Source organism: Diabrotica virgifera, chromosome 10, assembly GCF_917563875.1.
Source record: "Diabrotica virgifera virgifera chromosome 10, PGI_DIABVI_V3a".
Lineage (NCBI taxonomy): Eukaryota > Metazoa > Arthropoda > Insecta > Coleoptera > Chrysomelidae > Diabrotica > Diabrotica virgifera.
The window spans coordinates 130229406-130245780 of record NC_065452.1 but is presented as its reverse complement, the minus strand read 5'-3'; the positions used below and the strand labels follow the sequence as shown (position 1 = coordinate 130245780).

The window sequence follows — 16375 nt, the reverse complement described above, 5'->3', positions numbered from 1 at the left end:
CCATATCATAAAGTTTTTTGGGTGAAATATGAAGGTCCTAACTCTAGCATAAATGGTTTAAAAACGTAAAATGCAAATACTTGTTTTTTATGGTTTTTTCGAGATTATTGCTATTTTGCAACAAGGGTGACAATTTTTAAAATTTTCAGTTAATCCTATATTGTAGGAAATTTAATTACGCAACTTTTATGTTGGTACAACTTTTCTCATAAATGAATACTTTTAAAATTATAATCAAAAAACCAAGAAAAAATCGAATTTTTCCTTCATTTTTTGTCATTTTGATTATTTAAACAATGTTCCGGATCATTTTCAGTGGGAGGATAACTCAAATATTATTATATGAGTTATTTTCAAGCAATTTCTGCAAAAAAATATGAGTCACCTCTCAACATCCAAATGTACTAATATTTTTACAGATGCGCCCTGGTCTAAAGTCTAAAGAGCAAACTCGATTTACCAAAGGTAGAGGCACTTGGGAACAACTGTTCAATATAAGACAGATAATCTAAAAATTTAGGGAATTCAATATTGACTGGTTTGAGGTTGTGAGCTCTTACTTATATCTGGGATCATTGATCACAAACACAGGATCAGTACAGGAAGGGATTAAACGTAGATGTGATCTAGCAAAAGTTGCCACAACAAAAATGACCAAAATATGGAAAGACTGTCACATTTCAAGAGCGTTAAAAATGAGGTTGATTAACTGCTAAATATTCCCAATACTGGCTTACAGATGTAAATCTTGGACCCTGAGACTCGGAAAGAAGAAAGATAGACGCCACTGAAATGTTCTGTTGGAGACGAATGCTACGAATTCCTTGGACCGACCATAGAATAAATAATTCAATTTTAAGAGAGCTAAAAGTTAGCCAACGACACTCCAGTAAAGTCCATCTCCAACAATTAAAATACTTTGGACATGTTATGAGAGCAAACACAGAAAACATGGAAAAATCATTATACAAGGAAAGGTGGATGGCCGAAGATCACGAGAAAGATCCCCAACAAGATGGATCGATCAAATTACAGGTATATATGCAAACGACCTATGCATAAGTGAAAAGAAATGACCAGAGACAGAGATCTTTGGACACGGAGAATACACGACATCACGTCGACCACTACACTCCCTCCGGGGGTCAGGATTAAAGAGAGAGAACTTGTGGGGCAACATGGCTTCCCTGCTCGAACAAAAGGGATGCTTATCTTGTGAAGGATATACTCAATAGCCGGTATGTAAAGGATACGAGTCGGTCTGTATCCTTCACAAGATAAGTACCCCTTTTGTTCGAGATGGGAAATGTTGCTCCATAGGTTAATCTTAATCTATTAACATCGACCTAGCTTCAAAATTGAAATATATGAAAATCATGTAACATCTAAGTTTTATACATAAAATGGTGGCATAGTTTACACTACAAAAAAAAGAATGTTTCACTGATGATGATCTGACAAGATCGAAAACGTTCTGGTCGTTTTTTAACGTTTCTAATAAAACAATATAGGTACCATTTTACAACCGAAGTTTTTACTTCTCTGTAAGTTTTTTAAAACTATTAGACAAGGTGAAAACGGCGGGTTCGTTGGAAAAAATATTCCCATAAGATTTTTTTGCATAATCACATTCGTAAGACACGAATAAGGTTCAAGAAGTCGCCCACGCGAAAAGTGGTCCAAATTTTTTTAAACAATTTTTTTTAAACAAATTGCAAAAATCAATTTTTTTAGCCCGTACAATTTTTTTTATATTTTTTAGACCATTTTGGACAAAAAAGGTATCTTGTAATTTTTCTCTAAAGTTGATCGTTTTCGAGTTATAAGCAATTTCAAATGGAAAAAGGCGAAAAATGGCGATTTTTAAGGCCCAAAAGCATCAGTAAAAAATATTATTTTTCAGGTTACCAAGTGTCTAAATTAAAGTTCAAACCTTCTTATATCCGTTTCCGATGAGTGTTTTGAGCTTATTTTATTTTAAACTATTGTTTTTTAATTGTTAATGCAGCGCTTATGACAGGGCGGGCGCTCGGGCTGTCGCGCGTCTGGACTATACAGGGTGTAACGAAAATACAGGTCATAAATTTAATCACATATTCTGGGACCAAAAATAGTTTGATTGAACCTAACTTACCTTAGTACAAATGTGTATATAAAAAAAGTTACAACCCTTTGAAGTTACAAAATGAAAATCGATTTTTTCCAATATATCGAAAACTATTAAAGATTTTTTATTGAAAATGGACATATGGTATTCTTATGACAGTAGCATCTTAAGAAAAAATTATAGTGAAATTTGAACATCCTATAAAAATTTTATGGGGGTTTAGTTCCTTTAAGCCCCCCCCCCCCCCAAACTTTTGTGTACGTTCCAATTAAATTATTATTGTAGTACCATTACTTAAACAAAATGTTTTTAAAACTTTTTTGGCTCTTAGTACTTTTTCGAAAAGTCAGTTTTTATCGAGATATTTTGAATATTTGTCAAATCCACCACATATTTGTATATGGTGTACGATTATGGAGACTTGGTAATAATATAAAAATTTATGTATGATTTACATTTTTAGGTATATTTTGAACCGTATTAAAAAAGAAGTCATATCTCGATAAAAGTTGCCTTCTCGAAAAAATACAAAAGTACAAAGAGGTAAAAAAGTTTTAAAAACATTTTGTTTAACTAATGGTATCGCAGTAATAGTTTAATTGGAGCGTACACAAACATTTGGGGGGTTTAAAGGAACAAAACCCCCATAAAATTTTTATGTAAACATATTAAAAAAGAAGCCGCAACTCGATAAAAACTGCCTTATCGAAAAAATACTAAGAGCCAAAAAAGTTTTAAAAACATTTAATTTAACTAATGGTACCACAATAATAATTTAATTGGAACGTACAGAAAAGTTTGGGGGGGTTTAAGGGAACAAAACCCCCATAAAATTTTTATGGGGAGCACAAATTTCACTATAATTTTTCTTTAAGATGCTCCTGCCATAAGAATGCCACATATCCATTTTCAATAAAAAATATCTAATAGTTTTCGATATATTCGAAAAAATCGATTTTCATTTTGTAATTTCAAAGGGCTATAACTTTTTTTGTTTGCATATTTGTACTAAGATAAGTTAGGTTCATACAAACTATTTTTGGTCCCAGAATATGTGATTTAATTTATGACCTGTATTTTTGTTACACCCTGTATTATGTATTATTATATTATAAAGTATCAAAAAAGGTATGTCAAAAAATCCAGTACCTAATGAACTAATTCAACTATGCAAATGTACAAAAACTTGTAAAACTAAAGCATGTAATTGTAAGAAAAATAATGTTACTTGTGTACATTTATGTTGTTGCAATGTAGACGAATGCGAAAATATGAATTTCAAATAAATTTTGCTACAAACATAATATGTTTGTATACTTTCGAACGCTTTTTTTTAATAATTGTTATTTATACAAATAATGAATGGGTCGCATGTGTCAGTCCATACTATTGTAGTAAAGAAAAAGAGAGACGTTCTCACAAACAATTTATTTTACAACTGACGACCGGATTCGCTGTCTATACTTTGCACAGCATCTTCAGGTCCCGGTTAAAGTGTTATTTATACCTTCAAAAATTAATAAACACCAAACAATCATATTAATTTATAAAAACTAGAAAACATGGTTACCAAAAACGTATGTATATTTATCAAGTATGAAAAAGCGCCGAGAACGCCCGAGCTACATAATATTTATAATGCATAATATAGTCCAGACGCGCGACAGCCCGAGCGCCCCCCTGTCATAAGCGCTGCATTAACAATTAAAAAACAATAGTTTAAAATAAAATAAGCCCAAAATACTCATCGGGAACGGATACAAGAAGGTTTGAACTTTAATTTAGGCACTTGGTAACCTGAAGAATAATATGTTTTACTGGTGCTAAATTGCTTATAACTCTAAAACGATCAATTTTAGAGAAAAATTATAAGAGACCTTTTTTGTCCAGAATGCTTCAATAGACCTAAAAAAATTGTGTGGGCCGAAAACATTGATTTTTGCTATTTGTTAAAAAAAATGTTTAAAAAAATTTGGACCACTTTTCGCGTGGGTGACTTCTTGAACCTTATTCTAGGGTGTCTCACGAATGTGATTAAGCAAAAAAATCTCCTGGGAATATTTTTTCCAACGAGCCCGACGTTTTCGCCTTGTCTATAATATACAGGGTGCCAGAAACTCTACCGACAAACGAAGACAGGAGATTCCTCAGATAATTTTAAGACATTTTAACCCAATTCATCTAGTCCGAAAATACTTCCTAAGGGAGTTAGAACTCTTTGAAAATGGCGTCTTGTAAATAGTTTTTCTTAAATACCTCCAGAACATTTCTATTTAAGAAAACGAAAATTGGTACGCATATTTATCTTCCAGAGATAAATCTATTCCATCTAAGTATTGCGAATTTATAGTACCTGTCATACGGGTCCGTTTTGTGTAGGGCAACGGTTATTTTATCGCATAACTTTTATGTATTTAACTGTTAAGCATTTTTGACACTGGATTACTAAATTATTAGATATTCTAGTACTAAAAGGTACTCTTGCTTTAAGTCGGTGGGACACACCGTTTTCTAGAAAAATCGATTTGAAAATTTTCCTTTTTTTGAATTTCCAAAAGAAGTTTAAAAAAAACCATTTAGAAAAACGAAAACTGGTACGTTTATTAATTTATATTGCAGAGACGAATCGATTTCATTAATTGCAAATTTTTAGTACCGGTCATATGAGTCTGTTTTGGGTAGGTCAATGGTTCTTTTATCGCATAACTTTTTTGTCTTTAACTTTTAAGCATTTTTGACTCTAGATTATTAAAAGTTATGAGGTATTCCAGTACTAAAATTTACTCTTGCTTTAAGTTGGTAAAATGCACCGTTTTTATGATAATCTTTTTTTACTTTTTTTCAAATTCAAATAATGAACAATTTTCAAATTGATTTTTCTAGAAAACGGTGCGTACTACTGACTTAAATCGAGAGTACCTTTTAGTACTAGAATACCTCACAATTTAATAGTCCAGTATTAAAAATGCTTAAAAGTTAAAGACAAAAATGTTATGCTATAAAATAACCGTTGCCCTACCCAAAACGGACTCCTATGACCGGTACTACAAATTCACAATAGATGGAATCGATTTATCTCTGGAATATAAATATGCGTACCAATTTTCGTTTTTCCAAATACATAGAAGCGTTCTGAAGGTATTTAAGAAAAACTAAGTACAAGACGCCTCTAGTTCCCTTAGGCAAGCCGCACACCAACGAAACATGAAACAAAAAACATGTATTATGAAACGTAAAACACTTTTCATGAAAATTAAACACGGCTAAACAAATCTTGAAGTCCGCCTACCAATGAAACGAGTGTGATTCATGCTCATAACACATTTTTATTTTCGGAAAGTTTCATAAATGGCTGGACGTCTATTTGTTTAGCAGTGTTTTATTTCCATGAAACGTGATTTACGTTTCATGTTTCTTTGATGTGCGGCGCCTAAGCCCAGCCGCACATCAAAGAAACATGAAACGTAAATTACGTTTCATGGAAATAAATTACTGCTAAACAAATATATATCCGGCCATTTATGAGACACTCCGAAAATAAAAATGTGTCAGGAGCATGAATCACACTCGTTTCATTAGTAGGCGGACTTTGAGATGTTTTTAGCAGTGTTTTCTTTTCATGAAACATGTTTTTCGTTTCATGTTTCATGTTTTTCGTTTCATGTTTCTTTGGTGTGCGGCTTGGCTAAGGCTGCACATCAAAGAAACATGAAACGTAAATTACGTTTTATGGAAATAAACCACTGCTAAACAAATATATATCCGGCCATTTATGAAACTCTCCGAAAATAAAAATGTGTCATGTGCATGAATCACACTCGTTTCATTGGTAGGCGGACTTTGAGATTTGTTTAGCAGTGTTTTCTTTTCATGAAACATGTTTTTCGTTTCATGTTTCATGTTTTTCGTTTCATGTTTCTTTGGTGTGCGGCTTGGCGAAACATGAAACGTAAATTACGTTTCATGGAAATAAAACAGTGCTAAACAAATATAGGTCCGGCCATTTATGAAACTCTCCGAAAATAAAAATGTGTCATGAGCATGAATCACACTTGTTTCATTGGTAGGCGGACTTTGAGATTTGTTTAGCAGTGTTTTAGTTTCATGAAACATGTTTTTCGTTTCATGTTTCATGTTTTTCGTTTCATGTTTCTTTGGTGTGCGGCTTGGGTTAGGAAGCATTTTCGGACTAGATGAATCGGGTTAAAATGTCTTAAAATTATCTGGGGAATCGTCTGTCCTCGTTTGTCGGTAGAGTTTCTGGACACCCTGCATATGGTATACACCCAAATACTGGGATTTTCCCTTTTAATTCGTTTTTAAAATAATACACCAAGCATCAAAATTAACGCACCACCTTAATAATTGGCCATTTTTGATGTTTCGTATTTCCTAAATATATTGTCCGATTTGAGTGATTTTTCTAGTATATTATAGCTTTTTTCTTCAAGAATATCGACGTGATAATATTATTGCTAAACAGGTAAGTGTCATTGTATACCGAGTGTAACAATGATAGTGTATTTTTTCCTCAAAGTTTGAAATACCCTGTGGAATATTCTAGCGTATATAAAATATTGAAATTAAAACTCAACTATAGTCTTAGACTTTCTTAACATTTTGCTTTTTGATTCATTCGCTTATATAAAATAATAAAAAAGTTAGGTACTTTAACAACTAGCCATGTTCTTCATCAATACGGGGTGTTTCTAAATAAGTGCGACAAATTTTAAGGGGTAATTCTGCATAAAAAATAATGACCGTTTGCTTTATAAACATATATCCACAAATGATTCGTTTCCGAGATACAGGATGTTAAATTTTTTCTTACAAACTGACGATTTATTTATTGCTCTAAAACCGGTTAAGATATGCAAATGAAATTTGGTAAATTTTAAGAGGTAGTTATTGTGCATTTTTTGGCACACAATTAAGAATGTTATATTTACCATTGGCGTGCATACAGGATATATCTAAAATGTTTATACCCGTATGCACGCCAATGGTGAATATAAAATTCTTAATTGTATGGAAAAAATGCGCAATAACTATTTCTTAACACCTACCAAACTTCATTTGCATATCTCAACCAGTTTTAGAGCAATAAATAAATCGTCAGTTTGTAAGAAAAAATTCAACATCCCGTATCTCGGAAACGCAGCATTTGTGGACATACGTTTATAAAGCAAACGGATATTATTTTTCGTGCAGAATTACGCGTTAAAGTTTGTCGCACTTATTTAGAAACAACCTGTATTGATGAATAACATTGCTAGTTGTTAAAGTACCTAACTTTTTTATTATCAAACATAAGCGAATGAATCAAAAAGGAAAATGTTAAGAAACTCTAAGGCTACAGTTGAGTTTTAATTTCAATATTTTATATAAGCTAGAATATTCCACATAGTGTTCTAAACTTTGAGGAAAAAACACACTATCATTGTTACACCCGGAATACAATAACACTTACCTGTTTAGCAATAATATTATTACATCGATATTCTTAAAGAACAAAGCTTTAATATACTAGAAAAATCACTCAAATCGGACAATAGGTTTAGGAAATACGAGACATAAAAAATGTCCCATTTTTAAGGTGGTGCGTTAATTTTGATGCTTAGTGTAATTACCAACTATTAGCCCGATCAAAGAACTATCTGACCCAAAAAAAATAAAAGAAGATGGAGGAATGAAAATTTGGGAATAGGTAGTTGAAATTTTCTATTTTTTACAAACATGGAGGGGATTACCCCTTTTCGGGGGTGAAAAAATATACATTCAAAATAAGTTCGGAATTATATAAAATGACTCATTTTGAGCAACTTTTGTTCTATAGAGTTTTTTCACTAAGTCAATACTTTTCGAGTTATTTGCGAGTGAATATGTTCATTTTTAACAAAAAAAAAATATGTTTTTGGACAGTTCTTCGCAAATAACTCAAAAAGTAAGGATTTTACCGAAAAAAATATTCCTAGTAAAAATATAGCCTATAAAAAAGTGAAAAAAATGGTGTATGCACGAAGTCTGCATACCCACCAGCAGCGGAGTTATCGCTAATGAAAAGTAGGTTCTTATTCGTCCAATTCCAAAATCGAATATTTCGAAGTGAAACGACAAAAAAGCGGAGCACCTTCATGGGAAAACGCGTTTTAACTTTTTTAAATAGTTTAAAAAAAGGTTTATTTTTGTTTAAAAAAAAATTTATCAATAAAAGTAAGTGAGTGACGCTTAAAATATTGTTGGTAGCTTTTATTTTTTGGTAAAAAACCGCAAAAATCACCCCCCAATTAGCATCAAAAATAAAATTAATCGTTACCGCCCCACGAGTTACTTTGCTTATGTATTCTTTATATGATCTATAAGTTTCGTTGGTTAAAAGTGTTCATTTTTGGAAAAAAAATGGTTTTAAAAATTTTTTTTTTCTAATTTTGAAAAAAATTTCATTTTTTTTTTCAAAATACAGTCGAACCCGCTTATTGGAATAACCTTCGTGCCAAGCAAAAATATTCCTATAACCGGGATATTCTAATACCCGATCATTGATGGCTAGTAGAAATAAGTGTATCTACTGAATAGACCTACATAATAATAGTACATACTATGTATGTACCTACATTTACATTAAATTATATGGTTTTAGGTCCTTTTATGTCAATGATACAGCAGTGTAACTTATTTTATTAAAAGACCAAATTACATTTTCTGTGCATAAATCCATTAATAAGCATGAAATGTGTGCAATATGTAAACATGTATATAATTATCTCATTTAAAATGCATACGCCAAAATTACTTCTCATTTTTTTTAAATCTTTAAGTTATACAAATTAGAAAAAATTACATTGAATTGACCCTCCAGAAATCTTCTTATAATATTACAAACGGTTAGGACTTGCCAAATTGAATGGAATATCCACAAAATCGAAAAAATCTTTATCTTTTGCCTCATCTTTTGCCTCATCTTTTGCTTTAATATTGAGTTGGGTGGTTCCATTGTTTTGTTCTAAATCTTCAGTATCTTCTAAAACCGATAAATTATCGTCAAACGAAACAACTCTTAAAAATATTCGGCCTTTATTTTGTCGAATTCTGTGTTTTGATGAATTGGCACATTGGCAGGCAAAAAACGGATTGTTAAAATTTTCAAACTCATGTCGGTTATCAGTAAAAGAAAACATTTCTATTCTTGTCTGCCAGTGTATTGTCGAAGTCAATATACCATTAACCAATAAAATTTATAACTGCAACGAGGTAGGTCGCAATAGAAATTTTTACAAGTTTTGTGAGACAAGTAAAAGTAGATATTTTATGGCCTGTTGTATTTCGTAAAAAGGTCCAACTGGTGCGTAATAAAGTATTTATTATCTGAAAAATAACCCATACACAATTTTAATTTTTTTGGAAAATATGAATAAAAAGTTGTTCGTCCACTTGAATAATATTCGATTAAGCGATATTAATTAATTAAAACGTAGTCTTTTAAGCGGATAAATTTATTAAGGAGTAAATAGAAACGTTTCGGGACCTCCAATTTCTATTCCTTAAACCGGGATATTCCTATAACCGGTACTTTAATAAGCGGGTTCGACTGTAACTTAAAAATTATTAGTAATACCAAAAATTTCAAAGAGGAATAAAATGTACGTTTTTTTTCTGAATATTTTGGATTTTCTGTTTTCCCGGTAGACAAAAATTGGTTATGCTATGACTGTTCAAAATTTGCATACACTCTTGATTAGTGACTCGTTCAAGCCATTTTAACTACAACCTTTTCAAACATACGCACTTTGAACTGATGAAACAGATCATATGAAGAATTAATAAGCAAAGTAACTTGTGAGACAATAGCGATTAATTTTATTTTGGATGCTAATTAGGGGGTGATTTTCGCGATTTTTTTACGAAAAAATAAAAGCGACCGACAATATTTTGAGCGTAACTCACTTACTATTAATGTTAAAAGTTTTTTTAAAAAACAAAAATAAACCTTTTTTAAGCCCTTGAAAAAAGTTAAAATGAGTTTCCCAGGAAAGTGCTCCGTTTTTTTGTCATTTCACTTCGAAATATTCGATTTTGGAATTGGACGAATAAGAACCTACTTTTCATTAGCTATAACTCCGCTGCAGGTGAGTATGCAGACTTTACGCATATAGTATTGTTACTACAAAAGCGATATTACGTAGGTCAAAATTTTTGACGTAAGAGAACTGTCAAAACATTAGAATGTGACTTTTATAATAAACGTGGCAATAATGAAAAGTCACATTCTGATGTTTTGACAGTTCTCTTACGTCAAAAATTTTGACCTACGTAATATCGCTTTTGTAGTAAAAATACTATACACTATTTTTTTCACATTTTTAAGGCTATATTTTTGTTAGAAATATTTTTTTCGATAATATTCTTACTTTTTGAGTTATTTGCGAAAAACTGTCCAAAAACATGTTTTTTTTTGTTAAAAATGAACATATTCGCTCGCAAATAACTCGAAAAGTATTGACTTAGTGAAAAACTCTATAAAGCAAAATTTGCTCAAAATTAGTCATTTTATCCAATTCCGAACTTATCTTGAATGTACATTTTTTTACTCCCGAGAAGGGGTAATCCCCTCCATTTTTATAAAATGGAGGGGGTTTAGAATTGTAAACTTTCTCTTATACAAGGTGTCCCAAAAGTAGTGGAACGGTCGAATATTTCGCGAACTAAACATCGGATCGAAAAACTGAAAAATACATGTTCAATCATTTTCAAAAATCTATCCAATGACACCAAACACCAACCCCCACTACACCCCCTGGAGGTGGAGTGGGGGGTAACTTTAAAATCTCAAATAGAAACCCCCAGTTTTTTGCAGATTTTAATTCGTTACGTAAAAGTAAGCAACTTTTATTCAAGACATTTTTTCGAACTGTGGATAGATGGCGCTATAATTGGGAGAAACGATTTATCCTGATACCATAGGTAAATTATAGAAACAGTCTAATATCTCGAGAAATACACTTCCAAATGGGAAACCAAAAATCAGGTTTTTAATATTTTGTGAAAACCTATCGACAAACACCAAACGGGACCCTCCAACCCACCCCCCAGAGGTGGGGTGGGGGGTAACTTTAAAATCTTAAATAGCAACCCCTACTTTTTATTGCAGATTCGAATTCGTCATGAAAAATTAAGCAATATTTATTCGAATCATTTTTTAGAATTGTTGATAGATGGCGCTTTAATTGGAAAAATACGATTTATTAGCGCCATCTATCAGCAATTTTAAAAAATGTTTCGAATAAATGTTGCTTAATTTTTCATAAAGAATTCGAATTTGCAATAAAAAGTGGGGGTTGCTATTTAAGATTTTAAAGTTACCCCCACCCCACCTCCAGGGGGTATGTTGGAGGGTTGTGTTTGGTGTTTATCGATAGGTTTTCAAAAAATATTAAAAACCTGATTTTTGGTTTCTCATGTGGAAGTGTATTTCTCAAGATATTAGACCGTTTCTATAATTTACCTATGGTATCAGGATAAATCGTTTTTCCCAATTATAGCGCCATCTATCTTCAGTTCGAAAAAATGTCTTGAATAAAAGTTACTTACTTTTACGTAACGAATCCAAATCTGCAAGAAAAACTGGGGGTTTCCATTTGAGATTTTAAAGTTACCCCTCACTCCACCTACAGGGGGTGTAGTGGGGGTTGGTGTTTGTTGTCATTGGATAGATTTTTGAGAATTATTGAACACGTATTTTTCAGTTTTTCGATCCGATGTTTAGTTCGCGAAATATTCGACCGTTCCACTACTTTTGGGACACTCTATATAATAATAGACAATTTCCACTACCCATTCCCAAATTTTCATCCTTCCTTTATTTTTTTGGAGGTTTTCGTAAATTTTTGTGTTCCTTGATCGGGCTATACGCAAAAAAAGGAAAAACAATAATTATCTTGAACACAAAATCAATAAAACAATTTTCTTTTAAAATAAGCAGATGAGCAATAAAATGAAATTGAATATACTTGTTTTTCGTTTTAGTAAGGCTAAGTGAACGAAACGGAGATGAAGGAAAGGGACAATTAGAAGTCTACCGTCCAGACCAAGAAAAATGGGTGCCGGCATGTGTAGCTCATTGGGATGAAAGAACGTCTGCAAAAACCATATGCTCGCTACTGGGATATTCGTAAGCATAATTTTTTTTAATATATTTTAATGATTTAAGAATTTTTCATCAGACATTAAACAAAAAGTGTAATTTATCATTTGTATACATCGCTCCCCGACTTCGTTAGTGCCATAAGACTAAAAAATGGAATAGCTATTTGTATAACAAGGGGGAAAGTGCTACTTTTCCTCCCGAGAATGAAGTTTACTGCCCGACGCGTAGCCGAGGGCAGTAATCATTCAAGGGAGGGAAAGGCACTTTACTCCCATGTTATACATATGGTTTTTCCACCTTTCTCAAATAACAAGTCATTTTTTCATTTTTACTTAATTTATTTATGTAACTAACCAACAAAATTTATTAGAACTAAAACTAACAAGTAGGTACAATATAACTGTCAACTGTCAAATATAAGTCAAATTATTAATGTAAACATTGGTAAATCAAAATAACAATTTACTGTTTTTTACCATTCTGCAAAATACAGGGTGTTTTATAAATAAACGTTAAAATTTATAGATACTTACGTAATAGAAAATAGATATTGTACAGGGCGTCAATAAGTTATATTTCATGAATGAAATACCATGACGTCACTTTTTTGACGTCACAACTTTGCTCCCTACAATCAGGTCCGGAAAAGGATACTTTCGGTAGAGGTAGGTGGAAAAATTGTTTTTTTGGCCTAATATGTTCATTTAGGTGTTGTCTTCATTGTGCAATATATATATATATATATATATATATATATATATATATATATATATATATATATATATATATATATATATATATATATATATATATATAATCAGTTCATAACGTTCTACGACGTCTTCCGATTCCCAATCGCCATTGCTTTCGATCGTAGCACATGTCTTCGTTCAAGCCTCTTTCTCTGATTTCGCTATGGATTCCTTCTATCCAGCTTTTCCTAGGTCTTCCTCTTTTCCGCCGTCCTTTTGGTGCCCATCGTAGCACTTGCTTGGGTAATCTGTCGTCTTCCATATGTTGTACGTGGCCAAACCATCTTAGTTGCTTTGTTTTTATATCGTCCATTATTGTATGCTTTACATCCATTACCTCCAATATTCTTGTATTTCTGACTTTTTTTATTCTTGATATACCAGAAGTCCATTTCAGTTGTTCTGAGCATATTTTCGGATTTTTCTTTAAGTGGCCAAACTTCGCTGCTGTATGTTATAATGCTCTTAACAATGCTGTTATAGATATTGTGTTTATTTTCTTTGGAGATACTTTGGTCCCATAGGATTTTGTTCAATAATGCGATAGCTTTCCTTCCTTGTATGCACCTTTCTTGGATATTCTTGTCCAATGTTCCATCTTGTGTAATTTTAAGACCCAAGTATTTATATTCCTGACAGTGATTAATAGTTATTTCATTTTCCAACGCTAGATCCTGCTGTATACCTCCAACGCACATATATTCCGTTTTCTTGGTATTCACTTCTAAACCCCAGTTCCGGTACTCTTCTATGATTTTTCGGGTCATATATTCAATATCGTGATAATCCTGGTCCATAAGAATCTGATCATCCGCAAAACATAGAGTGTATAGCATGTTATCATCATTTAGCGGTATACCCATATTCTTACATTTCCTTTTCCAGGATTTCAAAACTTGCTCTAAATATATTTTAAATAGTGTCGGCGATAGACAGCAGCCCTGTTTAAGACCCTTATTCACTTCAAATCCTGACGAGATTTCCTTGCCTAGCTTAACTTTTGCTATATTATGGTGGTATAGATTTTTTACAGCTTTAATGAGGTTCAGACTGATGTTAGTTTTGTCGAGGGCTTCTCAAAGTTTACTTTGTGGTACAGTATCTTATGCTTTTTTTAAGTCTATGTACACTAAATGCAGTTCTTGATTGTAGGCTATTTGTTTGTCCATTAACTGTGTTACACAATATAGGTGGTCAGTGGTGGATCTGCCAGCGCGGAAACCGGCTTGCTCTTCGGCCTCTAAGTCCTTGTATTCTTCTTCTATTTTATTTTTGATAATTTTTCCGTAAACTCTACTGATGGTGCTTGTGACAGATATTCCCCGGTAATTATCGCATATATTTTTACTGCCTTTCTTGTGTATTGTAGAAATTACAGATAATTGCCATTCTTGTGGTGTGACTTCGCCATTCATACATCTATTAAATAGATCTCTTAGGTATTCATACAGGGTGTTGCTACCATATTTGAGCAGTTCTGGTGCTATGTCGCCAGGCCCTGACGCTTTTCTATTTTTTAGGGATTTGCATGCATTTCGTACTTCTTCCAGTCTTAACCGAATCGGTGAGCCACTGACAGTTACATTGAAACTTTCGTGATCTTCGTTTTTGATAAAATCTTCTCTATTTTCTACTAGTAACTGCTTGAAATAGCCATCCCACTTTTCCAGAGTAATCGGTGTTATTATTGTGCAATAATTTCATATAATTTAGTTATCTTAAAATCAAGATATTCCGTCTGTGTCGTTATGACGTTTTCTGGTTTTGGCGCTCCCAGCGACAGCGAGACCGCCACAAGACAGTTTGGGTCACGCGGTGGACGAGAGTATGTGTGGTAAGTAGATTTCATTTTTCAATATTGCCCTAACATGTGATCATGCATTTGGTAACCAAGAAAAATTACTCAAGTAAAACTTCTCTAGTGCCCTAACTTGTGATATGGCAGTAATGCAAATTGGAATTGTGGGTTTTTGTGATACACTCAACGTTGCTGACTGCCCTAACCTGTGTTATGGCGGTAATGCGAACTTGATTAGAAATAGATTTTCGATGGTAGATCATTTCCAATACTGTTAAATTATGTGCTAAGGCGTTATTGAAGGATAACTATAATTGATCTATGCTGGCATAAGACGCTATTACTTATTTAGACTTAGGCAAATATGCAAATAAAAAAGTATGAAATATGCGCATAAATATGCAGTATTTTATGCAAAAATATGCAGTATTTTATTCAAAATAAGTTTCCCAATTTGTCAAAATAAGTTCTGTTAAACCTTCACTGGTTGAATCACTAGCTTAAAAAAAACAATAAAAAATTCTAATATATTATATTTTGTTCTGACAAGAATTAAAAGCGACAACAACTCTTATCGTCAATTCAAGCTGTTCAATATGACGTAAGTCTGTGGTACAATCGGCGATTATCGAAAAATATTTGGCAATTTTTGCTATTTCGACAATTTTGTTTAAAATAATATTACCCATTAAACTTATCAATTCATCTTGCATACTCTTGCTTAAATAAGTCACAAACCATGTATCAGACTCTCTTTGAACTATCATGATATGTTCTTCCATTACTGGATCAAACTCAGAGAGCAATTGTACTAACTTAAAAAAGTTTCCGTTATTAGGTTAAAACAAATGATCAGTTGTTCCACGAAAAGCTAACCATTGTGAGGCCAAACGTATAATTTTTTCAAAACTTCTCTGCAATAATGTTGAATTATCCATTGTTATATTCCATTTTACTGCTTATGCCGCCCCCTTGTGATGCCGCCTGATGCGGCTGCCTCACCGCATCATAGCACCGCACGGCCCTGTCTGCTCCCATTGTTTAATAATATACAGGGCGAGTTTCGCATTTTGACAGAAATTTATATTCGTCATAATTTTTGAACGGTCAGATCGATGTGTCTCTTATTTTAGTCAATCGTTACACTATTACCACCTAATCAACTGATTTATTCAAACTAGAAAAAAATCAGGTCCGGCTTTAAAAAATTAGTTCGTTTGGGTATTAGAAAAAATTTCACCCTGTATACGCTTTTTGAAAACTCTAATATTAATTTTACAAGTTAGACAAATTGGCAATTAAAATGACATATTTATTTTTTTTCCCACACGATTACTTAATTTTTTATAAAAAAATCAAATTTGACTATGAATTAAAAATTTGGTAAAGTGAACCATAGATTTAAAAAAAAAATAACTTTTATTACAAAAATTAATTTTTGAAACAAATATTTGATTTATGTTACCACCCAATCAACTGATTTATTCAAACTAGAAAAAAATCAGGTCCGGCTTTAAAAAATTAGTTCGCTTGGGTCTTAGAAAAAATTTCACCCTGTATAATCTTTTTGAAAA

At 32.4% G+C, this 16375-nt stretch overlaps 1 protein-coding gene across 1 annotated transcript in view; it reads left to right on the top strand.

Annotated features, from left to right (window-relative positions):
• LOC114341943 (atrial natriuretic peptide-converting enzyme) overlaps positions 1 to 16375 on the top strand; it is a gene marked incomplete at its 5' end in the record, with an annotated part of 265571 nt that overhangs the window by 130297 nt on the left and 118899 nt on the right. The window contains 1 exon segment of the mRNA XM_050641466.1: positions 12131 to 12275. Within this exon segment, the coding sequence (XP_050497423.1) occupies positions 12131 to 12275 (145 nt within the window).